The following is a 17,980-nucleotide window of genomic DNA, read 5'->3' on the forward strand; positions in this document are numbered from 1 at the left end:
GTTGTGGGCTTTGAAGACACTCGAACTCAGCACGCGAGGGAGAAACGTGCTAAGAGGAAGGCACACTTGGCAAACCCTCACCATGATCAACTCCCACCCAGAGACCTATGTCCCCACTGTGGAAGGACGTGTGGATCCAGAACTGGCCTCCACGGTTGCTTATGGACTCATTGTTAAAACCGTGTTTATGGAAGACAATCTTACTCGGCTACGAGGGGTCGCCAAAGAAGAAGATAAAATATCTCAAAGCAGTTTTGTAATAAAAGCATCACCAACAACAACCAACCACTACAAAATTCCATACATTATTTAAAAAATGCTTCGCTATGTTGAAACAATCCTAAAGCAGATGCAGCCTGAGAAATATCTCTACTTAAAAGGTTTGCTGGAAGAGGGAGGCATTTAACAGGCGCCGAAAAGTCCCACTTTATTAACCTAGAACGCGGCAGCTAGACTGGGGACTGGGAGCAGCCGTCGAGACCATATAACACCGGTCCTGAAAGATCTTCATTGGTTCCCAGTACATTTCTGAGAACAATTCAAACTGTTGGTCCTGACCTTTAAAGCCCTAAGTGGCCCAGTATACCTGAAGGAGCGTCTCTACCCCCATCGTTCAGCCCGGACACTGAGGTCCAGCTCCGAGGGGCTTTTGGCAGTTCCCTTGCTGCGAGAAGTGAGGTTGCAGGGAGCCAGGCAGAGGGCCTTCTTGGTGGTGGCGCCCGCCCTGTGGAATGCCCTCCCATCAGATGTCAAGGAAATAGTCAACTATCTGACTTTTAGAAGACATCTGATGGCAGCCCTGTTTAGGGAAGTTTTTAATGTCTGACGCTGTATTGTTTTTAATATTTGGTTGGAAGCCGCCCAGAGTGGCTGGGGAAACCCAGCCAGATGGGCAGGGTATAAATAATAATAATAATAATAATTAGGGAGTTGCAGCCATAGGCATCCATTTATTTTTTTTAACAAAGAGTAAGGTCCCGTGTGCACTATATGTTTAAAGCTGTGTCATACCATTTTAAACAGTCATAGCTTCCGCCCCAGGGAATCCTGGGAATTGATTATTACTTAAAAACGCATCTTGCAAAAGGGAGGGCTTCAAAGGCGCTGATGAAACAATATAAACGGTGCCTGTCTGATATGTAAGCACCAAAGGGCAGGCAGAAATTCATCAGGTTGAATCTTCCCCAGGCTAGTGCCATGCTCTTGTACATGTTCTGCTTCTTTATTGTTCATTCATTCATTGCCTTCACATTGCCGCCTTTCTGCCAAGGCGGTTTGCCGTTTTTTAAGTCCAGCTGCTGCTGCGAAAGGCGCAGCGCCTCTCGATTAGCAAACGAGGATACCTGCAGGCGAACCCGGCGCCCTCCAGCTGTTTGGGACTACAACTCCCGTCAGCCCCCACCAGCCAGACAAATGAGGACCTTTTTCAGGCGTCCTGACTCCTGCCTGTCCAAAAAGATAAACATATAATCTGCATACACAGAGACAGGAGCCTTCGCGTTTCCAAGCCGCGTTCACGGCAGCTATTTTAAATCCGGGGAGGGTCTCCTGGTTTGCAGGGGAATTATTCCCCTCCAATGACTTCAATCCGGCAGCCTCATAAGGCCTCCCTCAACATGGCAGCGCCCATGCAGCGCCTTTCCGTACAAAGGGCCTTCGCGGGCCGCTCTCTCGCGCTGCGTCCCGCTTGTCCGTACAGTGACGTCAGTGGAGCGCGCCGGGCGGCGTGAGCGAGAACGAAGGCGCCGGCGCAGAGGGGCGGGGGAGGCAGGGGAGGGATGCTTGGGGAGCTGGTGGCCGGAGGGGCCGAGGGTCTCGTCCTTATCCAAGGTGAGGGGGGGAGGGGGGGGAGAAGGAGAACCCCCCACTGGAATGGGGCGGGGCAGGGACCCACCTTTCAGGGGGGTGGACTAGATGACCTATGGGGGACCCCTTCGAACTCTGCAATTCTGTGAGGTTTAGGAGAGGGGGGGGTCTCTTGCGCCACTTTGTTAGCAGCTGCTGTGGGAGTGAAGCAGGAGCCTAGAGGTGGGAGGGGGGACTTGGCGATTCCCCCTGCCCCCTTTTCTTCATAGCTCCTATGGAAATGGAGGGGACGTGGGGCAGGGATCTAAGGCAGAGGTGCACGGTGTGTGGGGCAGGGGGTTAAGTGAGAACTGTGGGCTGGGAGGATTCAAGTAAAGGCAGCGGGGTCCTGGAGGCGAATGAAGGGGGAAGGTGGTGTATGAGGCAATCTTTACAGTGGTACCTCGGGTTACATACGCTTCAGGTTACAGACTCCGCTAACCCAGAAATATTGCTTCAGGTTAAGAACTTTGCTTCAGGATGAGAACAGAAAATGTGCTCTGGCGGTGCGGCAGCAGCAGGAGGCCCCATTAGCTAAAGTGGTGCTTCAGGTTAAGAACAGTTTCATGTTAAGAACGGACCTCTGGAACGAATTAAGTACGTAACCAGAGGTACCACTGTATTTTGTTTTTATATATGTTGAAAGCTATGGGACGCGGGTGGCGCTGTGGATTAAACCACAGAGCCTAGGACTCCCTGCGACGGGGTGAGCTCCCGTTGCTCGGTCCCTGCTCCTGCCCACCTATTAGTTCGAAAGCACGTCAAAGTGCAAGTAGATAAATAGGCACCACTCCGGCGGGAAGGTAAATGCCGTTTCCGTGCGCTGCTCTGGTTCACCAGAAGCAGCTTAGTCATGCTGGCCACATGACCAGCTGTACGTCGGCTCCCTCAGCCAGTAAAGCGAGATGAGCTCCGCAACCCCAGAGTCGGCCACGACTGGACCTAATGGTCAGGGGTCCCTTTATTTTACCTTATGTTGAAAGCTGCACAGAGTGGCCGAAGCAACCCAGTGAGATGGGTGGGGTTACAAAGAATAAATTATTCTTATTCTTATTATTGAAAGACTTCTGGTGGTCAATCTGTTCTCCATTCATCCTGTGTTTTCCTCCTGCAGACTCCGTCACCTGCGAGGGCCGCACCCTCCTCAAGAGTTTCGTGGAAGCGTCGGCCCGAAGGTGGGTGAAATCCACCTTTAGACTTTGGCGACTTAGCCCACTCCCCACCGCCACCACCACCACAAGGCAGGGGTGGTTTGGGTGGGCGGGCGGCACCCATCCTCTCTGCAGATCCATGAGGAAATCCTCAAAAGATCATATACAGGAGAGAGGAGGAATCTTATGAGTGGCCAGAAATATGAGGTGCGGGAGGGTACTCAGTCACTGTGTGTTACACGCACACATTTTCTGCATGTGTACTGCTGAGTGAAGCTTTCTGGAATAGTGGCCTGTAAACGTTCAGTTAGAGTAATAATAATATTTCCTGTTATATTGTGGGTGTATCGCCAATCGGTACCCAAACTGAAATAGGCATTCTGTTAGGGATGCGGGTGGCGCTGTGGGTTAAACCAGAGAGCCTAGGACTTGACGATCAGAAGGTTGGCGGTTCGAATCCCTGTGACGGGGTGAGCTCCCGTCGTTCGGTCCAGCTCCTGCGAACCTAGCAGTTCCAAAGCACGTCAAAGTGCAAGTAGATAAATAGGTACCACTCCGGCGGGAAGGTAAACGGCGTTTCCGTGCGCTGCTCTGGTTCGCCAGAAGCGGCTTAGTCATGCTGGCCACATGACCCGGAAGCTGGACGCCGGCTCCCTCGGCCAATAAAGCGAGATGAGTGCCGCAACCCCAGAGTCGGCCACGACTGGACCTAATGGTCAGGGCTCCCTTTACCTTTACCTTTATGGCCTTATTAGTGACATCAAACTTTAAGTTGTGAGTACTTTCTGAATGAGATTTGCACCTCCATCCCCCCCTCCACTCCTGATGCTCAGTAACCACAATATGTCACCCTGATCCTTGCAGACAGGTGTGGCTCACCAAAGAAGTCTAGAACCAGCTCACGTTCTCCCTCTGGAGCCCAATCTTCTTGCCCTCAATCTCTGATTTCTTCTGCTTTGGACTGTGAAGGGACCCCTTTCTCTCTCCCCTAAAAGCATAATCAGCTCTCACCTCCGTTCCTCCTTTAGGGGTGAATCTGTTCACGTTTTCAGCTTTGAGGTCCCGGAAGAAGAATTCAAAGCTGGATTCAGCCCTGAAGTCACTTCCCGGTGAGTGTGAGAAAGCTACTGGGATGGCCTGGCCAATGTGTTTCATGTGCTGGCAACCTCCAGACCCGATTAGTGCACATCCAAGAGACTGCAATCTACTCCCAGTATAAAAAAAACTGGCAGTGATATACCCATTGTTGTAAAAAGGAGCGTTCGTGGGGTGGGTGGATTGCCCAGAGTTGTTGAGCCCAGAGTCGTCTAACTTTTTCAGGTTAGGATTGCCCAGGGTTCTTCAGCTTTTATTTGTTAACTTTCGGTAAACTTTATTTAATCCCACAATCGATAATGGTCTCGCGATCTTCTGGGATCAGCCGGGGATCTACCAGTAGATCGCGATCTACTGGTTGGACATGCCTGCTCTATGTGGAGCTACCCGTGGACCTGTTCTGGAGGCTCCAGCCCATGCAAAGTGCTGCGGCTGGGCTGTTGATGGGACAGACAGTTTCCAGCACATCACTGCAGCACTTAAAAGCTTGCACTGGCTGCCCCTAAGACCCCAGGCCATGTTCTTTCTTTTTTTTTAAATAATATTAAAGTTTCACAGACAATAAAAACAAATTCCAAAATTTAAACTACAAAAACATAACACATAAAAAATGCACCATAGAAAACAGTTAACAGAAGAAAAAAGAAGAAAAAAAAGAATAAGAACAAAGAAGAAAACCAATAATCAAAACAGAAAATAAATTAATATTTTCAAATCTTATATTTCCTTCACTAGTTTCTTGACCTCCTCACACCTCCCATTTTGTATTCCAGTTCAGATATTAAATTCAGCAAATCCTTACCCTCTAACATTTATCCTTACTCAAGATATTAACCTATTATAAGTATCAACTTCCAATTGTCAATCCCTATTTGCATTTTCTTAAGCATCTTTTTACCAATACCACTTATTTTCAATCAAACATCATTTCAATATTCCTTAATTTTACAGTGCTTCTGCAGGTAGTCTTTAAATTTCTTCCAATCTTCCTCCACCGGGACCCCAGGCCATGTTCAAGGTTCTTGAATGAATTCACAAAGCCTTGGGTCCAGGATACCTCCCTTAAATACCTGCCTGGTCCTCAAGGTCCTCAGGGGAGTCACTGCTAGGACCCTGAAATCATCATTGGAGACCCTTCTTCATATGCCTCCTCCTTGAGAGGTCCAGAGGGTGGCGACTTGAGAACGGGGCCTTTTCTGCAGTGGCCCTCCATTTGTGAGATGTTCTCCCCAGGGAGCCTCACCTGGTGCCGTCATTATGCACCTTTAGGTAAAGATATTCCTTTTCAACCAGGCCTTTGGATGATTGACACCTGTCGCTCTTTTAAATGTTCTGTGGGAGGGGGGAATTATTGGTTTGTTTATTTTCGTTCCTGTTTCGATAATGCATTTTGCGATTTTTATATTGTAATTGTATGTTGTGAACAGTTTTAGAAACTCTTTCTGCTTTCGTGATTAATTCCAATTGATCTTACCCATTGCATGCTTTAAAAAAAAAATTGCACGCTGCTTAGAATGGGGCGTTCCGACTTTCCATACCAAGTGGGCCGCCAGAGAACTTTGACACAGGACCTGCGGGCCGCACGCTGAATTAAATTTCCATATTGCAAATTAAAGTGTCAATTAATATTATGTAACGTATGCAGTTGGTAAACTTAATCAAATATATATAATTAAATAAACGATGGATTTAATTGTTAAACTGATTTATCGTACAGACAGAGGTAGAGGCTCTTGTTTGAAATGCATGACCAAAGAAAAATTAAAATTTTAAGGCTTTAAGGAGTTTTCTCTTGAATGCTTAGAAACTTCCGTAAATAGATTTGAACCAGCGTTTCCCAAACTAGGTTCTCCAGCTGTTTTCGGACTACAGTTCCCATCATGCTTTACCACTGGTCTTGCCAGCCAGGGATGATGGGAGTTGTAGTCCAAAAAGAACTGGAGAACTGAGCTATGATGATGATGATTAATATGTTAATATGTTTTATCCAAGGATATGGTTCCACGATGCCTTCCGGGATCCCCTGGGCTGGGCCGGGGAGCCCCGTGGCTTCACCCTGGGAGACTTCTCTGCCTCGGAATTGGTGGGCCACTTGACTCCAGGATCTCCTGGCCCTGTCACGGTCGTGCTGGATTCGCTGAGCTGGCTGCTTCTCCGTTTGCCATTTGCCGGCGTCTGCCAGGTCCTTCCGCAGCTGCCCAGGAGAGCAAAGGCTGCTGGTGAGAGAGGGGGGATGTTTTCAAGGAAGCCTTGTTGTTTAGTCGTTTAGTCGTGTCCGCCTCTTCGTGACCCCGTGGACCAGAGCACGCCAGGCCCTCCTGTCTTCCACTGCCTCCCGCAGTTTGGTCAGACTCATGCTGGTAGCTTCGAGAATACTGTCCAACCATCTCGTCCTCCGTCGTCCCCTTCTCCTTGCGCCCTCCATCTTTCCCAACATCAGGGTCTTTTCCAGGGAGTCTTCTCATGAGGTGGCCAAAGTCTTGGAGCCTCAGCTTCAGGATCTGTCCTTCCAGTGAGCACTCAGGGCTGATTTCCTTCAGGATCGAGTGGTTTGATCTTCTTGCAGTCCATGGGACTCTCAAGAGTCTCCTCCAGCACCATAATTCAAAAGCATCCATTCTTCGGCGATCAGCCTTCTTGATGGTCCAGCTCTCACCTCCATACATCACTACTGGGAAAACCAGAGCTTGAACTATACGGACCTTTGTCGACATCAAGGGTAGCTTTAAAAGAGGGTTGGGCAGATTCATGGCGGAGGGGGCTGTCAAAGCTTACTAGCCATGACGGCTGCGTTCTGTCTCCACAGTCAACGCCCCTAAATTCCAATTGCTGGAAACCACAAGAGGGCAGGGGGCTGCTTTTGTGATCGAATCCTGCTTGCAGGTTTTCCATAATGGGCACCCAATTGGCCACTCTGAGAACAGAGTGCTTGGCTAGATCAGCCCTTGGCCTGATCCAGCAGGACTCTTCTGACGTTAATTTTCTCGTATGCATTTACAAGGCCCTTAACAACTTTGGGTCCAGGATACCTCGGCCTGCTCCCTTATATCCCTGCCTGATCGCTGAGGTCTTTGGGGGAGTCATAAGGCTGCTGCGCTCTACTAAACATCTCCCAAGATAATAACGCTCACTCACATCATAAAGAGCTCGTAACCCACCTACTCTCAGCAGCCATAAACATCATAGCCAGACACTGGGGAGACCTGTCAGGACCAATGGTATCTAATACAGTGGTGCCCCGCAAGACGAATGCCTCGCAAGACGGAAAACTCGCTAGACGAAAGAGTTTTCCGTTTTGGAGGTGCTTCGCAAAACGAATTTCCTATGGGCTTGCTTCGCAAGACGACAATGTCTTTCGAGTTCCTGCTGGTTTCCCCCCCCCTTTTTCTAAGCCGCTTATCAGCTGATCCGATCAGCAGATAAGCCGCTAATAGCGTTAATCCGCTAATCCTTCAATGGGCTTGCTTCACAAGATGAAAAAACCGCTAGATGAAGAGAATCACAGAACGGATTCTTTTCGTCTTGCGAGGCACCACTGTATTAGAAAAAACTAACCAATAAACCATTGCTGGCAACTTTCCCCCTTTTTTTTAAGGGAAATTCCCTTATTGCGAATAGGATTCCTCACAAGAAAAGGGAAAAGTTGACAGCTATGAATAAACTGAAACTGACACGGGGCCAAATAGAAGAAGATGCCTTCACCCCGGTATGGTTCCCCTTTCTCACATAAACAGCCCAACAAGACAACAAGAATCCACCAACAACATACAAATCAATCTGGCTAACCCGATTCAAAAATACACACACACACACACACAGACCCTGCTGTCACACAAAACAAATCTCACTACAGCCAACCAAAGACAACCAGCCACCCCATAAGCCACCCCCAACCTCTCTCACCACCAAGGAAATACAACAAGCGAATAGTAAGAGAACCCACAGAAGTAACGCTGACACAAAACCCCACACATATACTAAGTAGACGAAAAGCAGCATAACTACCTGACCCCACCCTACTCACCATTCCCCCTCCCCCTCTTTTCTTCTTAACCCATGGGTAGGCAACCAAAGGCCCGGGGGCCGGATCTGGCCCAGTTGCCTTCTCAATCCAGCCCACAGACAGTCCGGGAATCAGCGTGTTTTTACATAAGTAGAATGTGTGCTCTTATTTAAAATGCATCTCTGGGTTATTTGTGGGGCATAGGAATTCGTTCATCCCCCCCTTCAAAATATAGTCCGGTCCACCACAAGGTCTGAGGGACAGTGGACCGGCCCCCTGCTGAAAAAGTTTGCTGAGCCCTGTCTAACACTGTATGTAACACCAATGTCTCTCAACAAATGAAACTGATTTGTAGAAAACACAACTTGAAAAAGGAGACGACGCATGCATTTTTGTAAACTAAGAAATCTTTAATAAAAATATATTAACAAGGGGGGGAAAAGGCTATCGTGCTGACGTGATGGGTCTCTTGGCTTTCCCAACATTTTCTGATCTTCTGCAGGTCTGAAAATTGCCCGGCTGGTGACCCTCGTCCATGGGGACTTACACCATCGTGGACAATTAGAAGCCTTGCATGCCTTGGCTCGCGTTGTGGTGGCTCTGGAGCCGGCGCCGTGGAATGTGTGCCAGGGGGACGAGGCTCTCCGAGTCGCCGTCACGTTGCACAGGAAGAAAGGTGGCAAAGTGCTGCGGAAGGTGAGGCTGGCCGGGTGTCAGACGGGGAGGCGGAATGTGCCTGGGGAGTGGAATTGTGTTACAGGGAGCCTCCAAAAATCTTGCGAAGCAGTTCCTCCCTCCGGTGAGGAGGAAAGCCCCTCCTCCAGTGAATCATAAAATCCTAGAGTTGGAAGAGACCCCAAGGGCCATCGAGTCCAACCCCCTGCCAAGCAGGAAACACCATCAGAGCACTCCTGACATATGGTTGTCAAGCCTCTGCTTAAAGACCTCCAAAGCAGGAGACTCCACCACACTCCTTGGCAGCAAATTCCACTGTCAAACAGCTCTTACTGTCAGGAAGTTCTTCCTAATGTTTAGGTGGAATCTTCTTTCTTGTAGTTTGGATCCATTGCTCCGTGTCCGCTTCTCTGGAGCAGCAGAAAACAACCTTTCTCCCTCCTCTATGTGACATCCTTTTATATATTTGAACATGGCTGTCATATCACCCCTTAACCTCCTCTTCTCCAGGCTAAACATGCCCAGCTCCCTTAGCCGTTCCTCATAAGGCATCGTTTCCAGGCCTTTGACCATTTTGGTTGCCCTCCTCTGGACACGTTCCAGTTGGTCAGTGTCCTTCTTGAACTGTGGTGCCCAGAACTGGACACAGTACTCCAGGTGAGGTCTGAAGAGGTGCAGGGACCAGGGGATGCTAGGGAGAGCCTCAACACCGAGCCTGAGCAAACCGGAGAGGGGGGAAGTACGTCCCTGCCAGCACCCATTTGGCGCAGTAAGCTTCGGCGCAGGGAGGGAAGGAAAAGGCTGGGGGAGATACAAGGACCCCCATGCTTTTTAACATCTATATGAAGCCGCTGGGAGAGATCATCAGGGGGTTTGGGCTGGGTGTCCATCAATATGCAGATGATACCCAGCTCCACCTCTCTTTCAAATCAGAACCAGTGAAGGCGGTGAAGGTCCTGTGTGAGTGTCTGGAGGCGGTTGGAGGATGGATGGCGGCTAATGGATTGAGGTTGAATCCTGACAAGACAGAAGTACTGTTTTGGGGGGACAGGAGGCGGGCATGTGTGGAGGACTCCCTGGTCCTGAATGGGGTAACTGTGCCCCTGAAGGACCAGGTGCGCAGCCTGGGATTCATTTTGGACTCACACCGGTCCATGGAGGCGCAGGTCAGTTCTGTGTCCAAGGCAGCTGTCTACCAACTCCACCTGGTAAGCAGGATGAGACCCTCCCTGCCCACAGACTGTCTCGGCAGAGTGGTGCGTGCTCTGGTTATCTCCCGCTTGGATTACTGCAATACGCTTTATGTGGGGCTACCTTTGAAGGTGACCTGGAAACTACAACTAATCCAGAACGCGGCAGCTAGACTGGTGACTGGGGGCGGCCGCCGAGACCACATAACACCGGTCTTGAAAGCCTACATTGGCTCCCAGTACGTTTCCGAACACAATTCAGAATGTTGGTGTTGACCTTGAAAGCCCTAAACGGCCTCGGCCCAGTATACCTGAAGGAGCGTCTCCACCCCCATCGTTCAGCCCAGACACTGAGGTCCAGCGCCAAGGGCTTTCTGGCGGTTCCCTCATTGCGAGAAGCAAAGCTACAGGGAACCAGGCAGAGGGCCTTCTCGGTGGTGGCGCCCGCCCTGTGGAACGCCCTCCCATCAGATGTCAAAGCGATAAACAACTACCTGACATTCAGAAGACATCTTAAGGCAGCCCTGTTCAGGGAAGTTTTTAAAGTGTGACATTTTAGTGTATTTTTGGTCTCTGTGGAAGCCGCCCAGAGTGGCTGCGGAAACCCAGCCGGATGGGCGGGGTACAAAAAATAAATAAATAAATAAATAAATAGGATCGCCCACTCCCAGATTCTGCTAGCGATTGAGCCAGACATGAACTTATGACGCTCTGCACTGTAAATAGTTTGCACCAAGAATAAAGCCTGGAAAAGACAGGTCGGAGTCTTGCCTGTTTACTCTCGAGCAACCACACCCGCACCTGACAAGGCGTAAATCCTGCCTCCTGAGAAGACCCGGTTTCCTTGCACCAAGAGTTAACTTCCCTTACTAGGTGTGATTTATTGCTGACCTGCTCCTGACACCCCTCACCCCTCTTTTGCTCCCTCCCAGAAAGAACGCTTTATGCTCCTTCCGGGTTTTCTCCTGAAGCACCTTGGCGAGCTGCCACGGGACGGCGTTTCCGAAGGGGACCGTCCAGAAGATGGCAAAGCTTTGCCTACGGTAGGTGACCTTGCTTGCTTATTTACCGTATTTTTCGCTCCATAAGACACACCCGACCATAAGACACACCTAGTTTTTAGAGGAGGAAAACAGGAAAAAAATATTCTGAATCAAATGTTGTATAAACTACCGTATTTAATAAACAACCGGTATATCAGAATCATATTACAGCCATGTAAAGTGAACAGCAGTCAACAGTGGCATTAAGAACCATCGTCACTGTCATTAACAAATGAAGAGAGACTTTAAGATTTGAGTACTCTTCTAGTCTTCTGTGAACCCCAAGAACTCCTCACTGCTAGAGTCAGAATTTCTGAAGCTCAGTTGCTCACAATCACTGACATCACTTTCTTCGCTATCTTCATGTAAAATACCATCTTCGCGTGAAAGCCCCCTTTTCCAGCCTCCTCCTCTCCATCCCTTTCACCCGAACTCCTCAGGTGACGTCTGCAAATTTTTTTTTTAAATAAAATATTTTATTAAGTTTTCAAACACAAAATAAAGAATAAACACACAAAATCCCTTCACCAAAAAGATAACAAACAAAAAAAACCCAAATACAATTACACCAACAAACAATATAGGAAAAAAAACATAAAAAGAAGAAACCCAACTGTTCAAAACATTTTTTATATAACTAACTGGACCTCCTCGCATCTCCCTTACCCTGCATTCTTTGTAATAAAAAATACAGCAAATTATTACCTTGTTTCATACCGTATTTTGTACTTTTCAAGTGTTATATCCTAAATTTAAAGTAATTTTTGTCAGTTATTTGTACCTTAAATTAAACATAATATTACTTTAAATTTTGACCTTTTCTTACTTATAACTTAATTTTCTGTTTCTCAAAATCAAATTACTGGAGCCGTACTTTTCTGGATCATGCAACTTCTTAACATCCATACAACTTATATTGTTTTTGTAAATAGCCCTTGAATTTTTTCCAGCCCTCTTCCATTGTTTCTTCTCCCAAATCTCGGATTCGGTGACGTCTGCAATTTCTCCCCTTCCCTGCTCCCTCTCCTTTGCCCTCTACCATGACTCTCCACTCACGGCAACCTACGGTACCTGGTCTCCCTTAACCCAGCTTCTTGGTCCCCCTCCTCTCCGTCCTCTTCCTCCCCTCTCTCAGCGAACAGCCTGCCTGCTGCTCCAAAGCTTGAGGAGAAAGGGCAGGCTGCTGGCAGAGCAGCACCCCCTACTCCCATTCAGCAGCCCAGGAGCATGGGGCATGGGCGCACAGCCCTCCCGCTGCTGCAAAGCTTCCCGGGGCTGCAGGGGGAAGGTGAGGCTGCCGGCAGAGCAACGCGGCTCCCTACCACCACCAAAGAGCAGCCCAAGAGCGTGCCGCACTCCGGCAATTTGGCTCCAGGGACCACACATTCGCTCCATAAGACGCACAGACATTTCCCCTTACTTTTTAAGAGGGAAAAAAGTGTGTCTTATGGAGCGAAAAATACGGTAGTTAAGCATCCAGTTCTGTGGGCTCTGGGGCTTGCGAGCAGGCAGTTTGTTCCAGGGAGTCTGCAAGTGGAGGAATGGTAAGGTGGGGGTGGCAGCAGACGAGACGGGAATCTCGTTGGGTGCTGGAGCTCCAATAATAATAATAATAATAATAATAATAATAATAATAATAATAATAAATTATTTTTATACCCCGCCCTTCCCGGTTCAAAAACTGGGCTCAGGGCGGCTAACGACAAATTTAAAACACTTAATTATAAAAACAGCATAAAATACAGTATAAAAACATGAATGACAGTAAAATTCGAAAATCAAAAATCCTACCTGTCAGGGAACTGCCATCAGAGGCGAGAGGAGAGGTAAGACTCTCCAATGATGCAGGGGAGGGAACTAGCAAGGAGAGAGAGAGAGCTTCCGCTGGGGAAGGAAATCCAGGGGACACCAGGGAGAAAGGGGAGGCTGAGAATACTGCGGAGGGGAGGCTCCGAGACTCTTCCAGTGAGATCAGCGGAGAGAGCACAGGACCTCCGCTTGGCACGCCTACGCTGCACAGAAAGCTTCCGCGCAGAGAATCTAGGAGGAGACTTGGAGTCAAGGAATTTTTATGTTGGAAGAAGTTTAGGAAACGCCCACTGACGGATTCTGCCAGTGACTGAGACTGTCGCGTTGTAAGGGCTGTCAAACCAGGGAAAGGTTTAGCTATACAACCAGCTTGGAGCAGTTTGCAGTTTACGCACAAGCAACCCCAATTCCCATTACACTACCCAATGCCCTTAAGGAGTAACAAGATGCAGGGCTCGGACTCCATAACCTCATTTCTTTGCTTGGAACATAGGCACCTGCCTTGAGTTGAGTCAGACTTTTGGTCTATCTAGCTCAGAATTGCCTACACTGATTGGCAGTGACTCACTGGGGCTTCAGGCAAAGGTTTTCTCCTCTCGTAACGCTAGAATACGTGGACGGCCAATGAAACTGAGCGCTGGGAGATTCAGGAAACATTACAAACTCAAACTCAAGGATATGTAAGGTATATCCAATTATGGATCAGAAACCAGGACAGGGCCTTGTTTCGATGTATTCACCTTATTCCTGTTATTTTCTACGTTTCTCAGAGATAACAGAAAAGCTCAAGATAGACGTTGATCTATCCACATGTAGTTGTTATCTCTGACAAACGCAGAAAATAACAGGATATATTTATATGAATTCCTCAAACTTACACAACCCTTTAAAAATTAGCTGATGAAGGTGAATACATCGAAACAGGGCCCTCTCCTGGTTTCTGATCCATAATTGACTTCTGACTTCTGCTCAGTGATTGAAACTGAGACCTTCACATCAAATCTGACTATGGACTAACATAAATGTACTGGTTTCTGATCCATAATTGGATATACATATCCTTATGAGTTTGAGTTTGTAATCTCTACTTGAGTCTGTAATCCTTGTCAGAGTACAGTGGTGCCTCGCAAGACGAAAAGAATCCGTTCTGTGATTCTCTTCGTCTAGCGGTTTTTTCGTCTTGCGAAGCAAGTCCATTGACGGATTAGCGGATTGGCGCTATTAGTGGCTTTTAGCGGCTTATCTGCTGATCAGATCAGCTGATAAGCGGCTTAGTGGCTTAGAAAAGGGGGGGGGGAGGGAAAAAAACCAGCAGGACCTCGCAAGACATTGTCGTCTTGCGAAGCAAGCCCATAGGAGATTCGTTTTGCGAAGCACCTCCAAAACGGAAAACCCTTTCGTCTAGCGAGTTTTCCGTCTTGCGAGGCATTCGTCTTGCGGGGCACCACTGTACATATTTTTGAATGGATTACTTTTTGTTACAATTGACTATTGATTTGCGAGTAGGGACCACTCCCACTACTGAAACTTATACAGTGGTACCTCGGGTTAAGTACTTAATTCATTCCGGAGGTCCGTACTTAACCTGAAACTGTTCTTAACCTGAAGCACCACTTTAGCTAATGGGGCCTCCCGCTGCTGCCGCCATGCCGCCGGAGCACAATTTCTGTTCTCATCCTGAAGCAAAGTTCTTAACCTGAGGTACTATTTCTGGGTTAGCGGAGTCTGCAACCTGAAGCGTATTTAACCTGAAGCGTATGTAACCTGAGGTACCACTGTTTTGGCCTGAGTTCATGGTGTGCTCTTTTCTTGGTATATTTAATAACAAGAAGTCCATCTTGGCTAGGGTTTCAGGCCCACCTGGATCCTGCCTTCTGCCCATTAAATTTGTACCCATTTCACCTGTTCCAAGGCTGAGATTCATAGCAGCTGTCCCATCGCTTTGCTGTCAAATCTCCCCCTCCTGCTGGTATTGACTGGGCTTCTTCCCCTCTCAGGCCGACCCAGCCGCCAACTTGACCTTTAACCTGCGCCTGTCGGAGGCTGAGCGCCGGGCCAAGGAGTCTGTCCCTCTCCCGTATCAGTTCAGTGACGAAAAGTAAGTCCTTCGATTGGGGGGTGAGGTGGATTTATTGTTGTCAATATTTGCCAAGTGTCTTTGTCTTGCTTTCACAGCCCAATTAAAAACCTTAAAAGCCTACCCATACCATAGCTGTCAACTGTCCCTTATATGGTGGGAAATTCCCTTATTCTAGCACCGTGTCCCGCTGGAAGATGTCTCTTAAATTTCCCGGGTTTCAAAGGAAGCAGCTCCTCTCCCTCCCTCCCTGCCGGCCAGGGAGGAGGGAGGCTCCAACTGCGTTGCTTGGCTGCATTGCTCACCCAATAAGGAGTCTGAGAACGCCTGGGGGTGGAGCTTGCATGCCTTGTGCCAATCAAATCGGCCGCCTTGCCTGGGGACTCGCCTTTGCTCAGCGCTTCCCAGCGGAGAGGTGACAGTGGTTTTCCTTGCTGCTGTATCCCTTTGCCGGGTTGCTGCGCTGTGGGAACCACCGCTTGAGACTTCGTTTGGCTGCTGGCTGGGCTTTCTGCCTTTGGCTCAGAAGCTGAACATACCTTGTGCTGGGAAAATCCCTTATTTTGGCTGCTGATCCCTTATTATTGAGACTGTTGGTCCCTTATTTTCAAATTTGTAAGTTGACAGCTATGACCCAGACATAGCTGTCTGCGTGTTTGCTTTTCAAGTCTGCTGGGTGCATCTGGGCTGTATTTAATGCAAAAAGCTTACAGAACTCAAACTCGGGCCTCGATACCTGACAGGCCACCCCTGCGGTCCCTCTCAGGTGCTGAGGAGAGAGCCCCCTTGGTTATTCCATCACCCTCAGAGGTTTGTGGAGTGGGAACAGCAGCCTATGAGAAGGCCTTCTCTGTGGTGGCCCCTAAGTTGTGGAACTCCTTGTGGAAATCCTTCCCCACAGAGGTGCTTCTGGCAACTTCACTATTAAGCTTCCGGGCGCTCTTCTTTGCACAGGCCTTCTGTGACCCCCTTGAGGTGTATGTTTTCATGACCCGCCTTATTTCTGTGATTCTAAATTGTTTTAAACTGTATTTAATGTTGTAGTCTAACGTTAGGAGACCCCCAACTTCCCCTCTCAGACTTAGTTTCCCAGAATTCCCTGGGAAAGAGGGATAGACTGTTAAAACCACTCTGTGAATTGCAGCTCTCCGAGCAGAACAGGAGGGTTTCCTGGCAACTCTCAGCACCCTGGACCAAACACAGTTCCCAGGATTCCCTGGGGTGGAAGCCATGACTGTTTAAAGTGGTACAAAATGGCTTTAAATATATAGCGCAGACGGGACCTTACTCTTTGTAAAAAAAATTGGATGCCTATGGCTGCAACTCCCTAATAATAATAATAATAATTTATTTATATCCTGCCCATTCCCCAGCCACTCTGGGCGGCTTCCAACAAAATATTAAAATACAGTACAGTGGTGCCTTGCAAGACGAAATTAATCCGTTCCGCGAGTCTCTTCGTCTCGCGGTTTTTTCGTCTTGCGAAGCATGGCTATTAGCGGCTTAGCGGCTATTAGCGGCTTAGTGGCTCTAAGAAAAAGGAAACAAACTCGCAAGAACTCGCAAGACATTTCGTCTTGCGAAGCAAGCCCATAGGGAAATTTGTCTTGCAGAACGACTCAAAAAACGGAAAACTCTTTCGTCTTGCGCGTTTTTCGTCTTGCGAGGCATTCGTCTTGCGGGGCACTACTGTAATGCATCAAACATTAAAAGCTTCCCTAAACAGGGCTGCATGGGACGTGGGTGGCGCTGTGGGTTAAACCACAGAGCCTAGGACTTGCCGATCAGAAGGTCGGTGGTTCGAATCCCTGCGACGGGGTGAGCTCCCGTTGCTCGGTCCCTGCTCCTGCCCACCTAGCAAATCGAAAGCATGAAGTGCAAGTAGATAAATAGGTACCGCTCCGGCGGGAAGGTGAACGGTGTTTCCGTGTGCTGCTCTGGTTCGCCAGAAGCGGCTTAGTCATGCTGGCCACATGACCCGGAAGCTGTACGCCGGCTCCCTTGGCCAATAAAGCGAGATGAGCGCCGCAACCTCAGAGTCGGTTACGACTGGACCTAATGGTCAGGGCTCTCTTTACCTTAAACAGGACTGTGTTCAGATGGCTTCCACTGGGACATTTGGGCAGCACTAGAGATTGGATGTTCATGCCATGATTTATGTTTTGTGTAATTTTTAGAATTTTGCACTGGCAGGGGCTGATGGGAGTTGGAGTCCAAAACCACCCAGGGGGCAAGGCTGTTCTCTGACGGGCATTTCCACCCTGTTTCTAACCCCCCATTTCTCCCCCTGTCGCAGGAAGTCGTCTCTGCTGCAGACGCCAACCAGCCAAGGGAAGATTTATTACGAGCCGGATGCTGCAGATGACATAGACGAAGAAGACCCAGATGACGACTTGGATGTGTGAGAGATGGGGAGTCGGCTGCGAACGAAACATTCTGGTGCCTTATTGAAAGCCGCCATCTTGGATAGCCCCTCTTGGCTTCTTCCCACTAGAACATCGGCCTTGGACCTACCTATGAACATAGATGTCAACCGCCCCTTATTTGGCGGGACAGTCCCTCATCCCAGCGCCGTGTCCCGCTGCTGTCCCTTATTGATGCTGTCCCTTAAATTTCCCGGGTTTCAAAGGAAGCAGCTCCTCTCCCTCCCTCCCTGCCGGCCAGGGAGGAGGGAGGCTCCAGCTGTGTTGCTGGGCTGCGTTGCTCACCCAATAAGGAGTCTGAGAACGACTGGGGGGTGGAGCTTGCATGCCTTGTGCCAATCAAATCGGCCACGTTGCCTGGGGACTCGCCTTTGCTCAGCGCTTCCCAGCAGAGAGGGGACGGTGGTTTTCCTTGCTGCATCCCCTTTGCCGGGTTGCTGCGCTGTGGGAACCACCGCTTGAGGCTTCGTTTGGCTGTTGGCTGGGCTTTCTGCCTTTGGCTCAGAGGGGCTCAGAAGCTGAACATACCTGTGCTGGGAAAATCCCTTATTTTGGCTGCTGATCCCTTATTTTCGAGGCTGTTGGTCTCTTATTTTCAAATCTGTAAGTTGACAGCTATGCCTATGAAGGGGAAATCATCCCTCGCCTTGGGAATAGATGTGCACAGCT

At 48.9% G+C, this 17,980-nt stretch overlaps 1 protein-coding gene across 1 annotated transcript; it reads left to right on the plus strand.

The window, feature by feature from the left end:
• Window positions 1-1,710: 1,710 nt before the first annotated feature.
• On the plus strand, window positions 1,711-17,555 carry ELP5 (elongator acetyltransferase complex subunit 5). Its single transcript, XM_081168147.1, has 8 exons — window positions 1,711-1,830; window positions 2,960-3,020; window positions 4,025-4,105; window positions 6,084-6,310; window positions 8,597-8,790; window positions 10,892-11,002; window positions 14,809-14,909; window positions 17,185-17,555. Exons 1-8 carry the CDS (start codon window positions 1,779-1,781, stop codon window positions 17,291-17,293), a joined length of 936 nt encoding a protein of 311 aa, XP_081024273.1. The 5' UTR covers window positions 1,711-1,778; the 3' UTR covers window positions 17,294-17,555.
• Window positions 17,556-17,980: the final 425 nt, after the last annotated feature.

Source organism: Podarcis bocagei (assembly GCF_964188305.1).
Source record: "Podarcis bocagei genome assembly, chromosome: 13".
Classification (NCBI taxonomy): Eukaryota; Metazoa; Chordata; class Lepidosauria; order Squamata; family Lacertidae; genus Podarcis; species Podarcis bocagei.

What these genes read in the sequence shown, in the direction of transcription:
- ELP5 (XM_081168147.1), top strand. Translation starts at nt 1,779, where the DNA reads ATGCTTGGGGAGCTGGTGGCCGGAGGGGCCGAGGGTCTCGTCCTTATC. An exon ending in GGGTCTCGTCCTTATCCAAG is followed by an intron (nt 1,831 to 2,959) that starts GTGAGGGGGGGA and finishes TTCCTCCTGCAG; the next exon opens with ACTCCGTCACCTGCGAGGGC. An exon ending in AGCCCTGAAGTCACTTCCCG is followed by an intron (nt 4,106 to 6,083) that starts GTGAGTGTGAGA and finishes GTTTTATCCAAG; the next exon opens with GATATGGTTCCACGATGCCT.